The sequence below is a fragment of the Scardinius erythrophthalmus genome (assembly GCF_964197995.2).
Source record: "Scardinius erythrophthalmus genome assembly, chromosome: 4".
NCBI classification, from domain to species: Eukaryota; Metazoa; Chordata; class Actinopteri; order Cypriniformes; family Leuciscidae; genus Scardinius; species Scardinius erythrophthalmus.
Window position 1 is genome coordinate 40067979 of NC_138224.1, and position 24455 is coordinate 40092433.

Here is a 24455-nt window from a genome sequence, read left to right on the forward strand (position 1 = left end):
CAATTTATTGAACAAGTAGTATCAGAGTAACAAGTTGTATCTAAAATACAAACTATATACATGAAATAACAGAAAGTTCAAAAATAAAGAAAATAAAAGTGCAGCTGTGTCATCATAACTTGCATGAAATTAAAAAAATAGAGAAAATAAAAGTGCAGCTGTGTCAAAAATGTTACTAATTTCAAAAATAGAAAAGATATAAAAGTGCCACTTTGCAATCTGTAAAAAAAAAAAAAAAAGAAAAGAAGAGAAATCCATTCGGCAGGTTATCCCTGCATTAGTGGCTGCAATGGGCCTGTTTTGCATTGCACAATTTCTCAAAGCGGGGTTGCAGGCTTGATACTGCAACTCTCAAGTCATGCTCAATGTTCAGCTGAGATCTGTACTTCGTTTTCAGCGAAGCAACAGCTGAAAAGCCCATCTCACAGAGATATGATGTGGCAAAGGGAAGAAGAATGCACACAGCTCTCTGCCCGATGAGTGGATACTCCCTCTCCACTCCAAACCAGAATTCACTAAGATTCTGAGCTTTAAACCTGAGCCTCAGGGTGGAGTCAGATGTCAGATCAATAAACTGGTCCTCCTCAGCAGACCCAAAATCAGCAGGTGCTGCAGACAGAATATAAATAAATAGGCTTACTTTATTTGTCATTGCATAATAAACACAAAGAAATCTGTTTGACAACAGTCTATTCCAGTTAGTAAGTAGCATAACATAAATAAAATGCATAATACTGTATATGAGTATAATATTCAATAAATGTCAAAATACCAACCTGCTGCATTGAATGGATCCATAACCCAGGCATACTGAGCACTGTTGTTCGGGAAGTATTTTTGAAACAATTCTTTGAGGGAAGAGATGTGCTGCTTAATACAAGGGATAACTGTGGTGGCTCCAGAATCAGTGTTTTCAGCAACTTCACTCAGGTTCTCAAAGACATCTATGTTTTGCTGATCGAGGCGCCTGCCCCATACCTCAAGCTTTCGGCTGAATGCATTGATCTTATCTGCCAGGTGAGGTATGTGCTTGTCTTTGCCTTGAAGCTGAAGATTTAATTCATTCAGCTTGCCAAACATATCGCTGAGGTAGGCCAGTTTAAACAGAAATTCTTCATCACTGAATTTGCTTGCAGCCTCATACATGCGCTCCTCCTCCAAGAACATCCGAATCTCTGCCCTGAGCTCAAAGACGCGCGACAGCACTTTGCCACGGGAGAGCCACCTTGCTTCACTGTGAAACAGCACAGATGTGTGATCAGCTCCCATTTCTTCACAAAGTGCGGAGAACAGTCGCGCTTTCAGGGGTCGGGTTTTGATAAAATTTACCACGCTCACTACTTCTGTCAAAACCTCATTTAATTCAGGGCTGAGCTGCCTTGACGCGAGCGCTTCCCTGTGAATGACACAGTGCGTCCAGTGCGCATCTGGCGCAACCCTCTTTATTAGTGCCTGCAGCCCGTTTCTTGACCCTGCCATGGTCTGTGCGCCATCAGAGCAAAAGCCCACACAATTTTCCCATTTAAGGCCGTGTTCTTTGAGGTAACTGTCCATGATCTTAAACAGCTCATCAGCTGTGGCTCTATTTTTTATGTATTTGCAAAACAGCAAATCCTCGCACAGTGACTCGCCATTCACAAAGCGGACGTAGGAGATGAACAAGCAGTCTTTATTGCTGTCAGTAGCTTCGTCCACTTGTAATGCAAAACGACTGTCTTTTAATTTTTCTATGAGTTGTTCCTCAAGATCACTTGAAATGTTGCATATACGTCTTGCAACTGTGTCGTTTGACAGGGGAATAGCTTTTAATTTTGCTGCGCTTGTCTCGTCGAGCATAATTGACACCATGTCTAGCGAAGCGGGGAGAATGAGCTGCTCTGCGATTGTGTGTGGTTTTTTGGATTGTGCAATTCTGTATGCCACTCTATATGACGCCATCTGTGCTTTACTGTTTACTGAGGCAGCTTTTACCATGCGAGTCTCCTGTTGACGGTATTCTGCAAGTTTTCTTTGAAAGAAATCAAGTGGCTTATTGACGTGACTGGGGTGTGTGGTCTCTAGGTGTCGTCTTAATTTGTTGGGTCTCATACTATCTGCTGCTAGCGGTTTAAGACACAGAACACACATCGGTCTCTCCTCTGCCCCCACCACCGCTGCCGTGAATCCAAGAGCAAGATACCCATCATCATATTTTCTTTTCGGTTGGCTTTTTGGTTGATTAGGTCCGTCTGGCTTGTGTCTCTCTGCTGGCGCTGGCTCGACAACTTTTGAGGTCCGTGTCACAAATTTATCCATGTTTTGTTATTGTTTTTTTCAAGGCGACTGTTATTTTAGTTTTGTTATTGTTTTTTTCAAGGCGACTGTTATTTTAGAACATTCCCGCTTAATGTTTCCATGGCGACGCGTCATATGTGACGCGACCACAATACTGGATGACAGATCACCTTAATTTCCTTTTTCCTTTTTTATTTAAAAATATTCACAAACTTGCTTACCATGTCATCAACTATCTGATATTCCGATTCTCAAAAATTTGTAAGTGAGTGTGTTTGGTCGTTTAAAAACCTTTATAGCATAATCTTGATCTATAACGTGAGATGGGCGCCGCAATGTTTCTTTGCGACGCAGTTCAGAGAGTCCTGTCTGCCATCAGTTTCTCCCGAAATAAATGCAAGACAGTGGCCGGTGAACTCCGAGAGTAAACTTTATAGTTACTTCCACTATGTTTGTCTGATGTGAATAACACACGTCGGCAAATTATATTTTGAATAGATTGTTATTGCTGCTTACACAGACATCAGTGTGTATTTTACAAGCTCCAAATGTATTGTTTTACTAGTGCTTATGTGTATTTAAATGGCTGAAACCTAAAATAAACATTATTAGGTTGAAAACACTGCATAGTTGTGATATATGACAGCACTGAGCGCGTCCGTCTCTGGCTCAGTGCCAACCAACGCGCGAAAGCACAATTTGAATCTGGCAGTGATGTCACGTCACTGAACATTCTAAATCCCATATGTGGGACAGTACTCTCAGGGGCACAGAAATAAAAAATCCTATATATGGGACCAAACCGGATATAAAAGGTTAAACATTTCATTTGTAACCATGAATACAAAAATGAAACTGAGATGACGTGTTGAACACACACACACCGCGCAGTCACTCTCTAGTCTAGTGCGCGGTCGTGCTCCAGATTCCGGAAGATTTGATCTTACCTTACCATATAAGGCATAAAAAGGAAAATTTCCTCCCGTTTGGCGCGCCCCACCTGTCACGTCTCTATTCCCCACCAGTGGGGCGCGCCCCACAGTTTGAGAAACGCTGGTTTACACAAACTACCTTAAGTTTTGCATTAACTACCCACTGTTAAAATAGTGACTAAAGGGTTTGTGAACCCAAGCAAATAATTGAGTCATTATTTACTCACCTTCATGTTGTTTGATCCCTTTGTTTTTTGTTTTGTTTTCCTGAGACAAACACAAAAGGTGAGACAAACACAAAAGGTGATTTTGGTCAGGTTTGTACTGTTGGTTTAATACAACATCAGTCAATGGACTTTCAGAAGTTTCAAAAACATTATCAAATAATGCCAAGAAGCTTCTGATAGTTGGCCTCCATTGACTGATATTGTGTTAAACCAGCAGAACAAACTTGACAAAAATCCCCTTTTGTATTTAAACAACAACAACAACAACAACAACAACAACAAAACAGTAATGTAACGGCATGAAAGCAATCAAATAATGGCTGTATTTATATGTTGAGGTGAACTAACCCTTTTTCCCACTAAGTAGAAATTGTAGTAAATGTATGTATTTTGTAGTAATACCTTGAAGAAATAAGCAGCTTTAAACGTTTATGCCCGAGACTGTTTCTTTACAAAGATCCATCAAATTTATGCATTTGGCAGATGTTTTTATCCAAAGTGACTAAATGCATTTATTACAGGGACAATGACCCTGGACAAACCTGGAGTAAAGAGCCTTGCTGATCGACCAGCAATCTTCTGCTAACCATTTCAGTGGTTTAGCCCACTACACCACAAAGGTAGTAAAGCTCTAACAAATATTTGCATGTAATTGTTAACCTATAAAATGACATTTGACAAGAAATGGAATGCTGACAACATGAATTGAAAAAAAAACATTTTAATCTTCCTAAATATTTTAAAGGTAGTCATGCTCATGGAGAGCAGGCACAGGGATGTTTGGAGCAGACACAGCGGCAGCCAGATTGTCCCGCACATCATCTCCCACTCTTGCTGCAAGGTTGCGGGGCTCAGGGGGGCCGTCATCATGGTCATCCTCATCCTCTGGCTCAATAATATCTCCATTGACCAGAGCGAGATTGTGAAGAACAGCACAGCACGCAACAACCTCAGGCACGAAGGCAGTGCTCACCTCCAAGGCCTTGAAGAAGATACAGCGCCAGCGTGTCTTCAGCATCCCAAAAGCTCTCTCCACGATGTTGCGGGCACGGGAGTGCTTGCTGTTGAAGCGAGCCTGCACAGGGTTCTGCACCGGCTCTCTGTACGGGGTGATGAGGCAGATGGGTGCACTCAGGCAAGGATAGCCTCCATCTCCGAGGATGCACTTGCCTGCAGGTCGATAAAGGCCTTCAGCATACACAGGGCTGTTCCTCAGCACCCTGGCATCGTGCACAGACCCAGGATATCCCACAAAGACATCTAGGAATTTCCCCCGGTGATCAGTGATGGCCTGGAGTTGGATGGAGTGAAACAGCTTCCGGTTGAAATAACAGTGGGAGTTATTTGCTGGCGGTTTGATACGGATATGTCAGCCGTCTATCGCACCAACTGCTCTGCTGAAAGCTGGTGACCCAGACAGCTGTGCAAATCCTGCTCCCATCTGCTCCAGGTCATCTCCGGTTGGAAAGCAAATCACCCTCCTCAAAATTCCTATGATGGCCTTGCTTACTCTGTGCACAATGTCATGCACAGAGGTCTTGGGGATATCAAAGGTCTGCGACACCACCCTGTAAGATGCTGCATGAGCCCGCCAGTGCAGGAACACAAGCACCTTGATGTCCCTTTCCCATCCATGGTCAGATTCCAGTCTGACTGCACCAATCAGGGACCTGATGGACGGAAGAGACAGGCGAAGGTGGGCACGGTGGTTAGCTGCTTCATCAAAATAAAACTGCAGAATTGGAACAGCTCCATTGAGATGGCAGTAGGATGTGGGGTTCACCGCCTGTAAAAACATGATAGTTTGTTAGAACAAAAAGCTTGAATAAAGCGATGTTTCATGTAGTATTGACTCTTATGTATTTATTTATTGTGATTATTTATTTTATTCATTTACTTATTTTTATTCATGTTTCATATTGTTTTCAGTAAATAAAACAATTAATTTCATGCATTAATCATTGCTTGAATAACAATGTATTATTCACATCAGCTGCATTTGTCTAGTGTGTATTCATGCATAGCTATGTCATATGACAATACAACAGTTTGCTTGTTTTACCAAAATAGATCATTTTCATTATGAAAATGGGTAACACTTTACAATAAGGTACATTAGTTAACATTAGTTAACTACATTAGTTAACGTTAACTACATTAGTTAACATTAACTAATAGTGAACTGCACTTATACAGCATTCATTCATCTTTGTTAATGTTAATTTCAACATTTACTAATAATTTATTAAAATCTTGCTAACATGAGTTAATGCACTGTGAACTAACATGAACAAACAATGAACAGCTTTATTTATATTAACTAACATTAACAAATATTCATAAATACTGTAACAATTGTATTGCTATTTGTTCGTTCATGTTAGTTAATACATTAACTAATGTTTAATAAATTAACCTTATTGTAAAGTGTTACCAGAAAATGTTACATAAATAAGTGTTGGTCAGCATTTGTCATTAGTATTGTGCATAAGTGTTGGGGTAAGCTAGTAATGCAATTCATTCTGGGGTAGTCTTCATTTTTTAAGTAGTAATACTTGCCATGTTTGAATACAAAATCATCAACCTTCTCCGAAGGCGAGATCTTCGAGCAGCTACCCGATGTCTCCTTTGTGCACAAATTATTCTTCTAACTATTGATGACATGCCAACCATTTCAGACGCTGAACCGTTCTGGACTGGTTAGGTGGTATTGATGCAATCAGATGTCGGTGGTGCACACCTGTCGCTCATAACTTTTAAATTGTTGCGCTTGTGATAACGTCATAGGTCACATGATAACGTCAACATGGCAGATGACGTCCGAACCGCATTCATACTCAACGAGATTTGGCTATTAAGTACCTACTCTTTTAGCTCTCGTTAAGTAAGTACTTATTGAAAAGAAGTACCTACTCGTTGAGTATGCGGTTTCGAACGCAGCCACAGTTAATTGTTCTCATTCTTCTTCTTCTTCTTTCAATTTTTATGGCGGTTGGCAACTAACTTTAATAGTGCATTACCGCCACCTGCTGGACTGGGGTGTGGTACTGGATTCTAACCTTTCCGATTCTAATAAATAAATTAAATAAAATAACCATAAAAAAAAAAAAACATTAACAACATCATCATCTAAATTCTTTTAATTAGTCCTGTATTCCTCAGGAAACTAAATATATATTTGAAACATATTTCACCTAAACTTCTTTGTAGGATTTCTTCTAAGTTTAATCTTAACTGTTTTCTTGGTAATTGTGAACTTAATCTTTGTCTTTCTTCCTGATATTTAGGACATTGTAATAAAACATGCTCTACAGACTCTGGTAATAATAAAGAAGCATGCTGATGGCAATTGTGAATTATGTGATTGTCCAAAGTCTTATTTAATCTTGTGTGTCCATACCTCATTCTTGACAACACGTTGTATTACAAATTTATTAAATGTTTTAATATAGGTTTCCACTACAATAGTATATAAACTGAGAAAGCGATTATTGAGTTTACAGCAAGAGATTCCTGCCCGACCTGTTTTTCCTTTGTAAGTTAAATGAGTCAGATCACGGAGATGCTAACCTATTGTCTTTAATGGCTCTTGGAGCCAGAGCCACAGTTCAGACGTTGAATCGTTTGGCTGATTGGATTAGCACATATGCGTTTGAATGGTTATGCTGATTGGATTGAGACTGGTAACACGCTGGAGTCTGGGGCGGGTTCCTTAACCTGTATACTCATTTACATGCTTTATTCAGAGTCTCCACCTCTATGTAATCCCTCCCCTCTTTGAAAAGTATAATTACAATGAATACTGTATTATGGACAGTCTTGATGATGATGAACTACGGACTACAGACTTGGAAGAATAAATCTCTTCTGCTTATAAGATCCATCTCAAGTCTCCTGGTTTTTGCTTCGATGAAGGAATAATAAAAAAGTTTCCAACAACATCCTCCTCCTCCTTGCTTCTGTTCATATTTCTGCCCTTTCCCACTTTATTCTGGATATTATAGAACTGTCTTCCAGTCTGCCAATTGTCCCATAATGTTTGCCATTTACCCTTAATGTTTTTAACCATACTCTTAATTTCTGCTTTGCTATAATTAACCTCAATATCTACATTAGAATTTCCAGCTGCTTGCTTAGCACATTTATCTGCCAACTCGTTTCCTACGACTCCTAAATGAGCTGGTACCCATATAAGAGTTATCTCAGTTCCTGACTGTAACAGATTATTTGCAACTTGCATTATTTCAATTACAATATCCTGTCTTGATTTTGACTGAAAAGTTTAGATGCTGATCAAAGCTGAGCTTGAATCTGAAGCAATTACTGCCTTTCTTGGCCTATTGGCTTCCACCCATAGCAGAGCTAGCCACACAGCGACCAACTCTGCTGTATAAACTGCCAAATCATCACTAATTCTTTTACCTATTTTAACTTTTAATTTTGGAATGACATATGTCACGGGGTGACTAAGCTCAAGGGGGTGGAACTACAACAGATAGCGAGTGTCCCTTGGGGGAATTGTTTTTGGGGATGAACATAGTCGGCAACAAGACGGCTGACCTTCCGGGTTCTAGAAAACAAACAAGTGACGAGTAATGTGAGGAAAAAAGAAACAGGTGTACGGCTTAATCGACGTGGGTTTGTGATTGGTGACTAGACTGGTTGGAGTACTTTAAATATCCCAGGAAACAGCAGTAAGGTTCGGGCGATACGGGAAGGATTGAAGATCAGCTGACGGAGAACGGCGAAGAACGGCGAGTTGTGACACTTCGTGTTTGGGCCACCCTGAGTCAAGAAATGAAGGCATAAGGGCATATGGCTAAAAGTGGAGCTTGGGGATTGGCTCGGTAGCGGCTGGCGCCATGGATGTGAGGAGACTGATGATACACACCATTGGCAGATAAGTGCTTCCCGTGTAACGTTATATTGAGGAGATTGTTTAGCTACGCTGGAAAACTAATAGTTCTGTGAACGTGACTCTATATATGGCGCCCCTCCCCCCTTCGACTGGTAAATAAGTTATCACGGTGGACTGGCTTCTTATGCGAGCTGATTAGTTCACGATAAGTCAGCTGTGTGACCTCCCCACTGGGCGAGGAATTACTCCATACTTTGTTTACACTGTGTTATTGCATGATGTTGTTTGTAGTGGTCATGTGCTGTGCACGTTTGGTTGGAGTGTTCCCCTTGTTTGAATACTTGAGTGCAGTTTCATTCACGTATATATTTAACTTGGGTAATTTCCCTCACTGCACAGAAGTGTGAGACACCCTGACTCAGAGGTTGAAGTCAGCATTGCCTACTAGCCGTCCTTGCTAGCTCCCGCTAGCGGATTTGTACCCGAAGAGGAGTATTGCTGTTGTACTAAATTGTCATCTAACTTGTGCATGGTTGCCTTGTACCCACAGAACTCTGAGCTGCTGTTGTATCCAGCTGATTTCCCCCTCATCGCTGTGATGCTTTAATCTGTCGTGCTAAATCAACCTACAACTTGTGTATTGCTGCCCTGTACCAGTGGAGCCCAGATAACTCTGTGGCATTAAGCCAACCTTCCTCCTTTACACCTCAACCGCCTGTGCCTGGACAGCCGTTGTTGTATCAAGTCAAACCGCTCCACCACTGTTACGCTCTAACCGCCTGGTGAGTCTGCTCTTTGCCCCAAATTGACATATAATCTGTGCGTTGTTGCCCTGTGTCAGCAGAGCCTAGAGGGCTGTTGTTGTATCAAGACGAACTGCTCCACCACCGGTACGTTCCAACCGCCTGAGCCTGGACAGGCGTTGTTGTATCGAGACGAACTGCTCCACCACTGTTACGCTCCAATCGACTGAGCCTGGAGAGCCGATGCTGTATCAAGCTAAGCTGCCCCATTGCTGTTACGCTCCAACCGCGTGAGCCTGGAGAGCCGTTGTTGTATCAAGTTAAGCTGCCCCATTGCTGTTACGTTCCAACCGCCTGAGCCCGGAGAGCCGCTGTTGTATCAAGGCAAACCGCTCCACCACTGTTACACTCTAACCGCCTGGTGAGTCTGCTCTTTGCCCCAAATTGACATATAATCTGTGCGTTGTTGCCCTGTGTCAGCAGAGCCTAGAGGGCTGTTGTTGTATCAAGACGAACTGCTCCACCACCGGTACGTTCCAACCGCCTGAGCCTGGACAGCTGTTGTTGTATCGAGACAAACTGCTCCACCACTGTTACGCTCCAATCGACTGAGCCTGGAGAGCCGATGTTGTATCAAGCTAAGCTGCCCCATTGCTGTTACCTTCCAACCGCCTGAGCCCGGAGAGCCGCTGTTGTATCAAGTCAAACCGCTCCACCACTGTTACGCTCTAACCGCCTGGTGAGTCTGCTCTTTGCCCCAAATTGACATATAATCTGTGCATTGTTGCCCTTTGTCAGCAGAGCCTAGAGGGCTGTTGTATCAAGACGAACTGCTCCACCACCGTTACGTTCCAACCGCCTGAGCCTGAACAGTCGTTGTTGCATCAAGCTAAGTTGCCCCATTGCTGTTACGCTCCAACCGCCTGAGCCTGGAGAGCCGTTGTTGTATCAAGATAAGTTGCCCCATTGCTGTTACGCTCCAACTGTCTGAGCCTGGAGATCCGTTGTTGTATCAAGTTAAGCTGCTCCACCACTGTTACGCTCTAACTGCCTGGTGAGACTTCTCTTTGCCCCAAATTGACATATAACCTGTGCATTGTTTCCCTATGTCAGCAGAGCCTAGAGGGCTGATGTTGTATCAAGACGAACTGCTCCACCACTGTTACGCTCCAACCGCCTGAGCCTGGAGAGCCACTGTTGTATCAAGTCAAACTGTTCCACCACTGTTACGCTCCAACCGCCTGAGCCTGGAGAACCATTGTTGTATTAAGCTCTTCTGCCCGATTGTTGCTACGCCCCAACCACCTGGTGAGTCTGCCTGTTATACCAAATTGGCATATAATCGGTGCACTGTGTCTGCAGAGCCTGGAGTCGTTGTTGTATCCAGCCAAACTAACCCCCCCACTGTTACGTTCCAACCGCTTGAGCCTGGAGAGTCATTGTTGAATCAAGAAAAATTGCTCTAGCATACTGCCTTGTATCCGTGGATCTCGAAGTGTTCATCGTCTCAAGTTGACTCGCTTGTGCAGTCCTCCTTCTGTAGACTTCAAGGCTCCATCTGGCCCCAGGCCAACCGGCCCTATTGCTCCGCCTCTCTACAACCCTTTTAGACTTTTTCTTAAATATATTTAATAAAGGAAACCTCATTGTTTTAAACAATCTCTTCCTTGTTCTGGTCTTTGTCGGGTGGGATACATGGTGCTCCCTTGGGGAGGGAGAAGAGTTGGTGGCGGAAAGTGCCCCCTGCCTGTGACACAGATGCTACCCCCATTCTTTTATCAATCTGTTTAGATGCATCTGTATATATAATTAAATCCTCTCTATACCTCTCCATTAAATATCTCTGTGTCACGAGGTGACCACATGGTGTGGGGCGGAACTAAAATTACCGAGGTTCGTTTCCCATAAGGAGGAGGCATTAAAAGACGGACCAAAACAAAGCCGGCATTTCATACGTGATGTCTTTATCGCTGACGATGGACAGGTGTGCAGGAGGAAAGTGTGGGGTTTAGTGATTGGCTAACAAGACTCGTCAATGTGTTTTTAAGCTTGTGGCTTGCAGTCTTTGACACGAGAGAGTGTGGGGTGAGGCGAATTCGCGGCGAGTTCTGGATTTCCGATCAGGGGCTGGCTGGACATGCTGGAGATGCAACGGTGGAGTTTGTAATAAAGAAAGGATAACGAGCACGAGTGACTTGGAAGTCGGACGGCCTGGGGCTGTGGATTACCGAATCTGACGAGGCGAGAGAGAGATCGGCGGGTCTACGATAAGCTAAGTAAACATTCCTACACAAAGATACTGGAAGTGCATACCGCTGTCTTGCTAGTGCTGTAGCCAACGAGTCACCTGTCCCATTGCACTGTTCTATTGACTTCCATACTGGATGTGCATACTGCTGTCTTGCTAGTGCTGTAGCCAACGAGTCACCTGCCCCATTGCACTGTTCTATTGACTTTCATACTGGAAGTGCATACTGCTGTCTTGCTAGTGCTGTAGCCAACGAGTCACCTGTCCCATTTGCACTGTTCTATTGATTTCCATACTGGATGTGCATACTGCTGTCTTACTAGTGCTGTAGACAACGAGTCACCTGCCCCATTGCACTGTTCTATTGACTTCCATACTGGATGTGCATACTGCTGTCTTGCTAGTGCTGTAGACAACGAGTCACCTGCCCCATTGCACTGTTCTATTGACTTCCATACTGGATGTGCATATTGCTGTCTTGCTAGTGCTGTAGCCAACGAGTCAACTGCCCCATTGCACTGTTCTATTGACTTTCATACTGGAAGTGCATACCGCTGTCTTGCTAGTGCTGTGGACAACGAGTCACCTGCCCCATTGCACTGTTCTATTGACTTCCATACTGGATGTGCATACTGCTGTCTTGCTAGTGCTGTAGACAACGAGTCACCTGCCCCATTGCACTGTTCTATTGACTTCCATACTGGATGTGCATACTGCTGTCTTGCTAGTGCTGTAGACCACGAGTCACCTGCCCCATTTGCACTGTTCTACTGACTTCCATACTGGATGTGCATACTGCTGTCTTGCTGGTGCTGTAGTCAACGAGTCACCTGCCCCATTCGCACTGTTCTATTGACTTCCATACTGGATGTGCATACTGCTGTCTTGCTAGTGCTGTAGACAACGAGTCACCTGCCCCATTGCACTGTTCTATTGACTTCCATACTGGATGTGCATACTGTTGTCTTGCTAGTGCTGTAGCCAACGAGTCACCTGCCCCATTGCACTGTTCTATTGACTTCCATACTGGATGTGCATACTGCTGTCTTGCTAGTGCTGTAGACCACGAGTCACCTGCCCCATTTGCACTGTTCTATTGACTTCCATACTGGATGTGCATACTGCTGTCTTGCTGGTGCTGTAGTCAACGAGTCACCTGCCCCATTTGCACTGTTCTATTGACTTCCATACTGGATGTGCATACTGCTGTCTTGCTAGTGCTGTAGACAACGAGTCACCTGCCCCATTGCACTGTTCTATTGACTTCCATACCGGATGTGCATACTGCTGTCTTGCTAGTGCTGTAGCCAACGAGTCACCTGTCCCATTGCACTGTTCTATTGACTTCCATACTGGATGTGCATACTGCCGTCTTGTTAGTGCGGTAGCCAACGACTTAATTGCCTCATTGTGCTATACTACTGGCTTCCAGATTGGGTGTGCATTGCTGATGTGACCCACCAGCCTTACTGTAATATTCTACCTTGTGTCTCGTTATCATCAGTCTGCATTGCAGTTTAAGGATCCCAGCCCTCTGCTCCAGCCATGCAACTGTAAATCTATCATCCAGTTTCGTCTTCTCCCTGGCATGCAAATGATGGAATAGTCCACCTCAGTGTTGCCGGTGCCGCCTGCCTGTCATTGTTCCGAGTCGACCGCCTGCTTATTATTGGTGTGAAGATTGTGGTGAGACCTCACTTGAACCTTGGTGTGTTGCAGTGTTTTCTTCTGTTTCAAAGAGTATTCTACGTTTGCTGTGGATTTCCCCCAGGCTTCGTTGACGGGGCCGTGGCAGTCTAAGCGGTCAGCTGAGGGTCAGGGAGCAAGCCGGTGACCCCATACCGCTAGTTACCTGCTGTGGGAGGGACTAATTCAGCTGGGTGGCAGCACCCCCTAAGTGGGGGAGCGTGGAGGAACTTCGGACCTAAGCCGGGCTTGGAGACACGACGGGGAGAAAAGCAGTTGTTCTGCTTCCAGAGCTACACCGTAGTAGAAGACAGTTGCCTTGCTTTAAGAGACATTTTAACTATCGAGACTTCAATAAATCCTTTTTAAATTCACTTGACAAGCCTCTGAAACTTTATTGGTGGGTGTGGTTAGCTCCTCGGGGTGGTAGGTTAAAAGAAAAAGGGAATAACGTCCCCATCTCCTGGTCACATCTGCACCCTATACTTATCCATATCAATTCCTTGCTTTTCTTCTAACAACCCCAAATTAATAGACATTTCTTTATATTCCCATGGTGGAGCAACTCGAAAAGGTACAGTAGTACTTACTTTCAGATCCCTAAACCCCATTTCATTTACCTTATCATTGATCACCCAACCAAAACTTCTGACTTGAGCATTTCCACGCTCTTGGTATTGCTTCAAAACTGACTGACTCATATGATTTCCATTATGACCCCTCAAGTTTGCCCAATACACAAGGGCCAGCTGATCTCTTCTAAGGTGGAGAGTCATTCTCCCATCTCCACCTGGATAGCTGTCACTGGTTTAGTTTTGACAGCACCACAGCACAATCTTTACGCTTGATTTTGTATCACATCCAACTTACTCAACCACGTTTTGGCTGCAGACCCATATATTATGCTTCCATAATCTAATACTGACACGATCAAACCTGTGTAAATTGTTCTCACTGCAGATCTACTTGCTCCCCACTCAACTCCACATTGACACCTCATTACATTTATAGTTTTCTTGCATTTATCAATTATTTTTTGTATATGCACTGCCCATGTTAATCTTTGATCAAACCATATGCCCAGGTAATTGTTCTCATGTGTGAGGGAGGTGTTCTGTTTGTTTCTTCGTTAAACATTGTTAAACATTAATAATTAATTGAGTTTTTGTTTCCAATGTTTATATATTTTTGTATTATTCTAGAAGTTTATCTCTTTGTTACTGTTACATTTTTTTTCTGTCTTAAATTTCTTTATTACTTTTAATTACTAAATGGTTTAGACCAAGTAGGAGGGGCATAGCCTTTTTAAGAGGGCCTCTAATAGTGCGTTCACACCGGATGCGAATAGCACGTCAAATTCGTGCCTGCCGCGTCTAGTTATATGCTTGACCACTTTGTGTTAATTCGCGCGTCAAGAGCGAAATTGATGCGCGTAAAAACAAAAGTTTGAAGCAGAATTTACGCGCGTCAGAGGCGAAATCCGGAGGCGAAAGTTTCGAAACCCGTTGGCGGCCATCTTTTTTAGATGTTTATCGAGCATTAGCATTAGCATTAATCGAGAGAGTCACAACTCATATATGCTCTGGAGAGCAGAAACAGCTGCGTAGGGGACATCGTCGCTGTACTCAGGTCCACCAGACCCTCCGGAGGGTTTCAGGAGTTTTACAATTTGCTCCAGGAGCTAGGTTTGGTGGACCTAACGGTGAGGACGCTGACGAGGACAGCGTAGGCCGTATAAAGCCTCGGCCTCGAGTAGTCGCTGCCTGACGAGCCCGCGCTGTACAGCCCGGCGCAAGGTTCACCCTCGCCCGCACCCACCTAATCTGTCATTTATTTTTGTTTTGATAATAAATGGAGCCAGCGTCCAAAAGTGAAACCTGTCCTGTGATTTTTTTTGTTTTTATACACTAAATTGTGTTTGTTGTCTTTACATTAGATTAATAATGTTTCATATAATCTAGAATAGATATGGAATAAATAGCATTCAATACAAAATGAGTATCTCTCATATATTGAAATCGAGTTTTTATGTGAAAGATTTGCTTTGTTGTGCATTTTAGTCATATTACAAAATAATTTATTGAGGCCAAACATAAAATAACATTATAAACTGTCACTTCACCACGTGACAGCTGCAGCAAGCAGGCTCCTGATTGGTTAACGCGCCGCGAACTGACGCAGAAGTTCAGATTTTTCAACTCGGGCAGCAGACGCGAATTCGCGTCAAACGCGTGAATGCACAAAAAGCACTATAAAATCATTCGAATGAGGCGTATTCGCGTCTACCGCGCCGCACTCTACGCCTCACTCGCGCCGCAGGAATTTTTTACGTGCATAACGCGTCTTTGCATTGACTTAACATTGAAATCACTCGCGCCTGACGCGCTATTCGCGTCTGGTGTGAACGCAACATTAGTGTTGTAGTTCGTAGAGTGAGTTGGATTGTAGTTGTTTCTCTGTTTTGGGTCAATTTATTGGCATAGTCAAGCGTTTGTTTGCAAATTACTTTGAACAGTTTATTTTATTTTTGTTGGTTTTGTCTTTTTTTATGCCTCCATCTGCCAGTACATTCAGAGCAGTGGTGCTGCTACTGTTTGAAACATCTTTGGGGCCTCTTTGTGGCAGTTAGCACACCCTTGTCTCTGATACACTAACCAATCAAAACTTTTTCCACAGTGTGAGAACTTGTACGCTCTCTCTTCACAATGAAACACCGGTTCTCTGAAACATCGAGTGGAGAGATCCACCTATGGGAAGGGGATCCGTACCTGACCTGGGGCCAAAGCCTTTAATAATTGGGTGAGGGGAACAGAGTATGAGCGGTGTGGTGACACTGCTTTTGCACTTTTCCTCACAATAGACCCCTGAATGTGGGGGGAGAACACACAACGTCCACTCAACACATGGGCTGGGCAGCCTCGGGAGGGGGGAACCTACCCATCTGCGGGAGACTCCGTCTTTTGGAAGGGGGTTCTGGGGCAGGAAGAGAGTCAGAGGGGCTCGTTGTCTGTGAACGTGGACTCGATGCCCACATAGGCCGAACATCAGGCAGGCTGCTTGCGTTTCGAGTCGGTGGGGGTACAGTTCGATGGTCTTCCTGCCGCGGCGGGAGTCGATTTCCCCCAATGCTTAGCAGGAGATGTTCCCTGGAGAAGCGGCAGATTTAGACAGAGACATACCGGTGAAAAACTCAGAGAAATCCGCGGTGGGCAGCCACGGAAGGGGGAGCAGATGAGAAAAGTAAGAGCGCGGGTGCTCCGGATGCAGAACATGGCTAATCAGGCTGAATTAACGACTGTCACGTCTGGTGGAGGCTATGTGTGAGCACGTTCACGCTTTCTCTTCAGTATGTATTCTCACATGAGGTTTCAGGCTATCTGACAGAGCAAAACTCTTTCCAAAGTGTGAACAATTGTACGGTTTCTCTGCAGTATGAACTCTCTCAGCAAACCTCTTTCCACAGTATGAGCACTTGTACGGTGTCTCTCCAGTATGAGTTCTGTCATGAGCTTTCAGGTTTTCTTGACAGAGTAAAACTCTTTCCGCAGTGTGAGCACTTGTACGCTTTCTCTCATGAGCTTTCAGGTTACCTGACCAGACAAACCGTTTTCCAAAGTGTGAGCACTTGTATGCTCCAGTATGAATTCTGTTATTAGCTTTCAGGTTTCCTGACAGAGCAAAACTCTTTCCACAGTGTCAGCACTTGTACGGTTTCTCTCCCGAATGAATTTCTCTCCAGTATGAATTCTTTTAGCAAAACTCTTTCCACAATGTAAGCACTTACATGTACGGTTTCTCTCCAGTACACTTTCTCTCATGAGCTTTCAGGTTGTTTGACCAAGCAAACCTCTTTCCACAGTGTGAGCACATGTACGGTTTCTTTCCAGTATGAAATCTTTTAGCAAAACTCTTTCCACAATGTGATTCCTTGTACGGTGTCTCTCCAGTATGAATTCTCTCAGCAAAACTCTTTCCACAGTGTGAGCACTTGTAAGCATTCACTCCAGCATGACTTCTCTCATTAGCTTTCACTGCAACTTCACTGCTCACACTATACGTGTGAAAAATGCGCGATAAACCCCCTGGGTTGGGTTGCGCCTATAGACGCTATCATGTATCCAGAGATATTGTCAAAAGCATCAGCTATCAATATCAAAATGATTTAGCATTTCTAATTTATGTATTAAATTATAATTATTATTAGAGAAAACCTAGGCTACTTAATTAGTAAACTGATAGGCTATTATAATTAATTTGCCACGCAATAATTTCATAGCGCATCACCGCATAACCAACACGCTGTGAGGATATAGAAGCTTACTCCTCATTAAAAATTGTCTAAAACATTTAGGTTGATTATATTGAATTAAAGGCATATAATTAATTGTTAGCAGTCTATAATATGTCTGAACACTGCAATAATTAGTCATCAATGAAAATTAAAAATTATTGTTTAACAAATTAACAAAAGAGGCACGGTGTAGATCCTTCGCAGGTGGCTTGGAAGACGTGGGTAATGGTTAATCCATTTTGCAACATGAACAGGAGGTAAGCAACAGTAATTTGTAGCTAGTTTGAACTACATAACTAACAGATCTCCCTCTTTTCCTTTTTGTTTTTTGTTGTTTTTGTTGTTGTTGTTGTTGTTGTTGCTGCAGGTGAAATGGTTAAACTTTTGTTTTCGCGCAGGCGCAGTGAGGAAAAAAACACTGAGTTTAAGGCAATCGGTTCGTAGCTCTCATCAAAATGGTCACATCAAAATTCAACCTACTGTCTTAAGGTTAACTGCACAATGTGACATGTCACCACAATATTTTCGTCACTTGTTTTATATAAATTTTGTCAAGAAATGTATTAAAATCAGGTTAAGTGTAATCTAGGATAAGTTATTAAAACATTAGAATTGTTGTATGGGTTGAAACATACATTTAGTAACAAAAACAAGCGTTTTTAAAAATTGCTGACACTTCAACATGTGCTAACGAGACAGGACAACATTTGGGAAATGTTGCCATGGCAACAAAAATGCACACATTGTCACATGACTGAACCTGGGTGTTCCTTATGCCAGCAAAACCTGAGTTGTGCCTGAGTTGAAAGTGAGGGATAATGCTTAAAGACCTTTCCAGATCACCAATCACCAATGTTTGTGACACCAGAGTCACTGCGGGTTCATATGGGTTAATACTATATATGTTTGTATTGCGATGCTGTGTTGTGCAACTCAGAATAAACATCAATTCCAAGAGGGTCATCACATGCTCAGGTCCTAACACTTGACTTTAGTGAAGAGGAAAAGTACTAGAAGAAGACAACAGCATGACTAACAGTTATTTTGATTGTTTTATTTTTTATTTATTTATTTTAATTCAAAATTTGTATGATTTAATTACCTAAGAGTTTTTCATTAAACTCATGAAACTTCCTTCATGAACCCCAGTATGGGGAAACCCTGGCGTAATGTAATATTTAATGTATTTCATGTTGCTGATAAAGAATGGAATATATTTTATTTCTCTTTGCATTTTATATCAATATGGTACAATGTTATCCTATTCAAATCAATGTGATAAGTTAGGGCAAAAGTACTCAAAAAGTAGCCTGATTAAATATGTAATCTAATGTATCTAATGGATTAGATTACTAACTAAAATTATGTCATGCAATTTGAAATCAGAAACCCACTACAATTTGTAAGTAATCTACCCAGCACTGAGTAAGACATGATTTTTGCACCAGTCATAAGAAAGAGCTGGTTGAGTCAACTAAGAAGTTTTCAGAAACTTTAGTTCCCTTTCGTTGTCACTCCGAGTTACGTCGGATGACGACGAATGGGGTTTCGCTTAGAAAGCCTATCACCTTCGAGTATATAAAACGAGCCAATGGCAATGAAATGCCATGGGTCTGCGGAATTTGCATAGCGTATCTCCGCCCCACCCTGGGAGTATATAAGGAAGTACGCCAGCAACATGCAGATATGTTTTCGCTTCGGAGCCAAGTTGATGTACTTCACTCCACAGCCAATCCTGAGATTCATCTCTTCTTCTCTTCAAGACGAGCCTCTCTCCAAGTGTTGGTGTGACAGCGAGTTCCAGCGAGTGCACATTCCCTGCTTATCTGTGCAGTGATTTGCCAGAGTTTGTGTGTTCTCTCCCTGGTCGCTTCAACATTTGCGGAGAAATCTCCTTTCTAAAAGAGCTTGCACGCGACATGTCTTTTTAAAGATGCCTCGCCCGTGCACTTCTGGGTGCGGCCTTTTCGTTTCTGACTCTGATGGGCACAATCGCTGTCTTGTGTGTCTGGGTGTCGAGCACGCTAAGGCAGCGTTTGTGACAATGACAATGACAATTTATTTATAAACCACAAATTAAACACAGCAGGTGCTGACCAATGTGCTTTCCACAAAGTCACAGATAAACAACATAGAAGTTTTAAAAACACATACGAACGTACAAAAGTTTAGTCGAACGCTTTTGAAAATAAAAATGTTTTAAGTTTAGATTTAAAAATATTAAGAGTTGGAGCCTGTCTTAGGCTGATTGGGAGAGTATTCCAAAGTCTTGGGGCAGCGATGTAGAAGGCTCGATCTCCTCTGCGCTTCAGGCGCGATTTTGGAGTAGACAGTAGGGCTTGATTTGAGGAACGTAGAGACCTTGCAGGCTTATGTTCCATTAGTAGTTCCGCAAGATATGTGGGTGCTAGTCCATTTAAAGATTTATATACTAAAAGTAATATTTTAAAATCTACTCTATAGCACACTGGTAACCAGTGTAACGATCGTAAAATTGGTGTGATATGCTCTCTCTTTTTTTTTTCTCATAGAAAACGTGCCGTAGCATTTTGGACAAATTTTAACCTTGAAAGTGTTTGTTTACTAATTCCTAGATATAATGCGTTACAATAGTCCAATCTCGATGAAATAAAAGGGTGCACTAATTTCTCAAGATCTTTAAATGAGAGAAATGGTTTAGCTTTGGCAAGCAAACGTAGCTGATAAAAGCATGATTTAACTACAGAGTTTATTTGGCGATCAAATTTGAGGTTTTCGTCAAGAATAAAACCCAAGTCTTTCACCCAGGGTCTCAGGTACACGGACATCTCACCCAGATTTAGGTTTACAGATTTTGTCGACTCCGATGGGTTAAAAATAATGATTTCAGTTTTCTTTTCATTAAAGATTAAGAAATTTAAAGAGAGCCATGCCTTTACCTCTTCTAGGCATGCAGTTAAAGATGTTAGAGTTAGCGAATCTTGTTTCGCGGGTAGATAAACCTGCGTGTCATGTGCATAGCAATGAAATAATAAACCGTGTTTTTTTAAAAATGGCCCCAAGAGGAAGCATATATAAAGAAAATAATAAAGGAGCAGGATAGAGCCCTGCGGAACTCCGTAATGAAGATATGCTTTGCTTGAATAACGTTCGCCGATCTTAACTGAGAAGGTTCTATTCGTTAAGAATGATATTAACCATTTCAGTGCTGTTCCTCCTATACCAACACAGTGCCTGAGACGATCAATTAGGATGGTATGGTCAATAGTATCAAACGCTGCTGTCAGATCAAGAAGAACAAGAACTGTAATGTCACCAGAGTCACAGGTAGTTAAAATATCATTAAGAACTCTGACCAGTGCGGTCTCTGTGGAGTGACATTTTCGAAAACCAGACTGAAATATTTCAAGCAATGAGTTTTCAGCTAAATAACTCTCTAACTGTGATAAAATAATTTTTTCGAGAAACTTAGAAACAAATGGCAAGTTTGAAATTGGCCTAAAATTGATCAGAACAGAGGAATCCAGGTTTGGTTTTTTAAGCATTGGGCGAACCACTGCGTGCTTTAAGCAGTCAGGCATAATGCCGGATTCTAGGCTGCGATTTATTATAGTTAAAAAATAAGGAGCCATATCTGTAATGAGTTGTTTAAAAAAAAAAGGAGGAAGACTGTCAAGTGGTGAGCCAGAGGGCTTGAGTTGCTTAACTATCTCTAACAACTCTGACTCCGTAATTGAGTTAAACTCAGTAAGTGACACCGCGACAGTTTCATTTAAAAAGTCATTTTTTAGATTAAGATTAGTTGTAGAGTTTGTGCAGGTTATGTTCTGTCTGAGTTCTCTTATTTTGTTTTCAAAGAAAAATAAAAAGTCATCACATGATGGGGGTGAGGTCCCCGAAGAGAAACTGGCCGATGGATTTATAGTAGCATTTATAATATTAAAAAGTGTCTTTGGTCTGGAGCAGTTCTTGTTAATGATGTCTGATAGATGTCGACATTTGGCTTTTTTAACTTCCTTCTGATATCTGCGCAGGGAGTCTTTTAAAATCTCAAATAACACCTGAAGCCTGTCTTTTTTCCATTTTCGTTCCGCTCTTCTGCAGCAGCTTCTGAGGGAGCGAATGGAATCGTCAATCCATGGTTTATAATTGTTTTTTTTTCGCGGCGATTTTAACGGGGCCACAGCGTTCAGGATATCAGAGCAGGTGGAATTTAGTCTGAGAAGAAGTACTTCCGCACTGGTCTCACAGGCGAATTCGTCAGGTGATGGCATCACTTCATCAAAAATGGTTATGAAAGATGATTTTGTAGCATGATTGATGCACCGATAAGGAGCCTCACAAGGTAAGACTGCAGATATCTTCGCATGGCAGGGTAGAGTAAATATAACGGTCTTATGGTCAGAGAACCCGTTTTCACAGACTTCTAAATCAGTAATACAAACTCCATGCTGGAGCACTAGGTCAAGGGTGTGGCCACCTTTGTGTGTGGAAACATCGATCCCCATAGTAAAATCAAAGGCATTTAGTAGATGCATAAATTCCTTTGCCAGGCTATCGTTCATGCAGCATACATGTATATTAAAATCACCCACGACAAGAAGTGTGTCATATTTTGGGGTCAGATCACCAAGGAGTTCTGCAAAGTCTGTTATGAAATTTGAGTTATATTTTGGTGGTCGATAGATTACAGCGATCAAAACATCTGAAGTTCAAAAATGCTGTAGCTGTTACTCACCACCGGACGACAGGTGAAATGTTCTTTGTAGATAGACACTAGTCCACCACCCCGACCAGTTGTCCGTGGGGAGTTAAAATAACAACATTTGTTTGGCAGAAGTTCGGTAAAAGGGCTCAAATCTCCTGGACTGAGCCAGGTTTCCGTAAGAAATAGAAAATCCAGTCTCTGCGCAGAGAACAGATCGTTTAAAATAAAAGTTTTATTTGCGATCAATCTGGAGTTTATCAAGGCCATCCTCACTTTCGAGGGATTTGATGCAGATTCCTTTTCATATGCTGCACGAGGTAGCGAGCGAAAATGGTTCAAACACAATCCCCCACGATTTAGGCGAGGAGAAAAGTCAAGAATATGGACATTTGGGCACAAGGCCAGCCCAGTCGGGACCAGGGGAGTTATCCACTGACGAAGCGGACCCAGTGAGCGTCCCCGAACAGCTCAACGCCAGGTGTAGGGAAGTTCTCCATGCCTCAGCAGCTCCAGCCTCAGCTTAACCGTGATGCCAGCTCGTTTTCCCCGGCGGCGTCTCCGCCTCCGCGTTGGAAGAGAGTCGGGCCAGCGGCGCAGGTATCCAGGTATAGTTGATAAGACTGGTGGTGGTGTAAAGTGATAGCCACCCTGTAGTTGGTATGGCTGCACATTTGATAAGCTTTCTGCGTTTATGTTTAAAAGTGTTTCTCGATTATAAGTCAGTAGTGAGGCGCAGCATATCTGCACGGTAGCACACGTTAAAACATATAAGTAAACAAACAACATACGGAGCGATAGAGGGCGTGCCACACACATCGGCGCCATCATGGATCTCTCCCATTGCGGGAACATGCCCATCGCACGGTTACGGTCGAGACTCAATGACCTTTGTGGTAGAGTCCCCTCATCCGCACCCCCCGATCTACGAGCTCCACGAGAGCTGGTACTTCGGCTGGCGGCCAGGGTGACCTGAGGGTTACGGTGTGGAACAAAGCACCGACTATTCCACGCTCCACACCTCCCTCCTCCACCGTGCAACCCGCGAGTATTCCGAATGAGCCCGCGGTACAGTCCTCTGACTTGCCGCGGGTCTCATTCGGCGCTCCAGAGGAAGATTCGATGTCGATCGCTGCATCACAAGGTGGGCAGGAGTCCTTGGGAAGTGACGATTCAGCTGTGCTGCCACCTTCGGGTGTCCCAGCATTGCCCGAGTCTGATCCCGAGCTGACGGCCATGCTTTCCCGGACAGCCGCGGCCATTGGTCTAGAGTGGTCCCCGCCACCTGGTGCACCTCTGTGACCTCCTCCGCCCTTGCCTCATCTTGATCAGACGGCTGCCCCAGGTTGAACGCTCTGTTGCGATGCAACTGTGTCCTCAGAGTGCTTCTTCCCGTGGCAACCCTAAGCACTCCTCCAAAGCCTGTAGGTTCTCCTCCACCCTCGTGGCGAAGGCCTATAGAGCTGCTGGGCTGGCAGCCTCCTCACTGCATGCCATGGCGACGCTGCAGGTCTACCAGGCCCAGCTGTTGCGTGACATGCACGAGGGGAGGACTGACCCAGCACTCTTAGATGAGTTGCGTGCCGCCACCGACCTCGCTCTCTGGGCGACGAAGGTAACCGCACGCTTGCTGGGTCAGGTGATGTCCACCTGTGTGGTCCAGGAACGACACCTGTGGCTCAACCTGGCTGATATGCGGGAGGCCGAGCGGACCCGGTTCCTCGACACCCCCATATCCCATGCTAGCCTCTTCGGCGGTGCAGTCGTGGACTTTGCCCAGCAGTTCTCGACTGCCCAGAAGCAGACTGAGGCCCCGGCGGCCCGCTGCTCCGGCAGCGCAGCCGTCGGCACAGGTGCCTCAGACTGCTCGACGCCGAGGGCGCCCTTCTGCGGCTCCTGCCCCTCCCGATCGGCCCCAGCAGCAAACTGCTTCCGGGTCGCGTCGTGGAGGAAGCCGCAGGAAGGCGCCTCAGCACTCTCTCGCCCAGCGCCCCGCTAAACGCCAGGCAAAACGGCGCTCCTGAGACGGGCTGCTCAGAGATGGCTTTGAATTCTTTTCAGGAGACGGTAGCAGGGCCGCTCCTTCCCCCGGTGGAGGGCCGGGGGAGAATCCTTGGTTGTCCCATTCCCGCTGCTCGTCCCTCGACGGGCAGCACGCTAATGTGGTTAAAGAAAGAACTCACTCCCCCATCTCTGAGCTCTCGGATGACAGTGCGCGCCGCTCACAAGCCTCGCCACTCTCGTCCCCCTCTGTCGCCAGACCCCTGCCAGAGCACGCCCCTGTGGGACGCTGGTCCTCCCCTGGCCTCCTCTGGCAGGACGCGGCTAATGACCGTGCCCCCGCACCGGGCCGCTATGCCACCCACGCCTGGGCCGGTCATTCCACCTCGCTGCACCACCGAGGGTACGTCTGTGGTCCGCATGACCCCGCTGGTACAGTTTTTGGGAGCCTGGTTAGAGCTTCCCAGACTGTCCCGCTGGGTCCAGAGGACCATCAGGCTTGGCTACGCGA

At 44.1% G+C, this 24455-nt stretch overlaps 1 protein-coding gene across 1 annotated transcript; it reads right to left on the reverse strand.

The window, feature by feature from the left end:
• Positions 1 to 277: 277 nt before the first annotated feature.
• LOC308689307 (zinc finger BED domain-containing protein 5-like) lies at positions 278 to 2295 on the reverse strand (the record flags this gene model as incomplete). Its single annotated transcript, XM_081362960.1, has 2 exons — positions 278 to 609; positions 777 to 2295. 2 exons carry the CDS (start codon positions 2293 to 2295, stop codon positions 278 to 280), a joined length of 1851 nt encoding a protein of 616 aa, XP_081219086.1.
• Positions 2296 to 24455: the final 22160 nt, after the last annotated feature.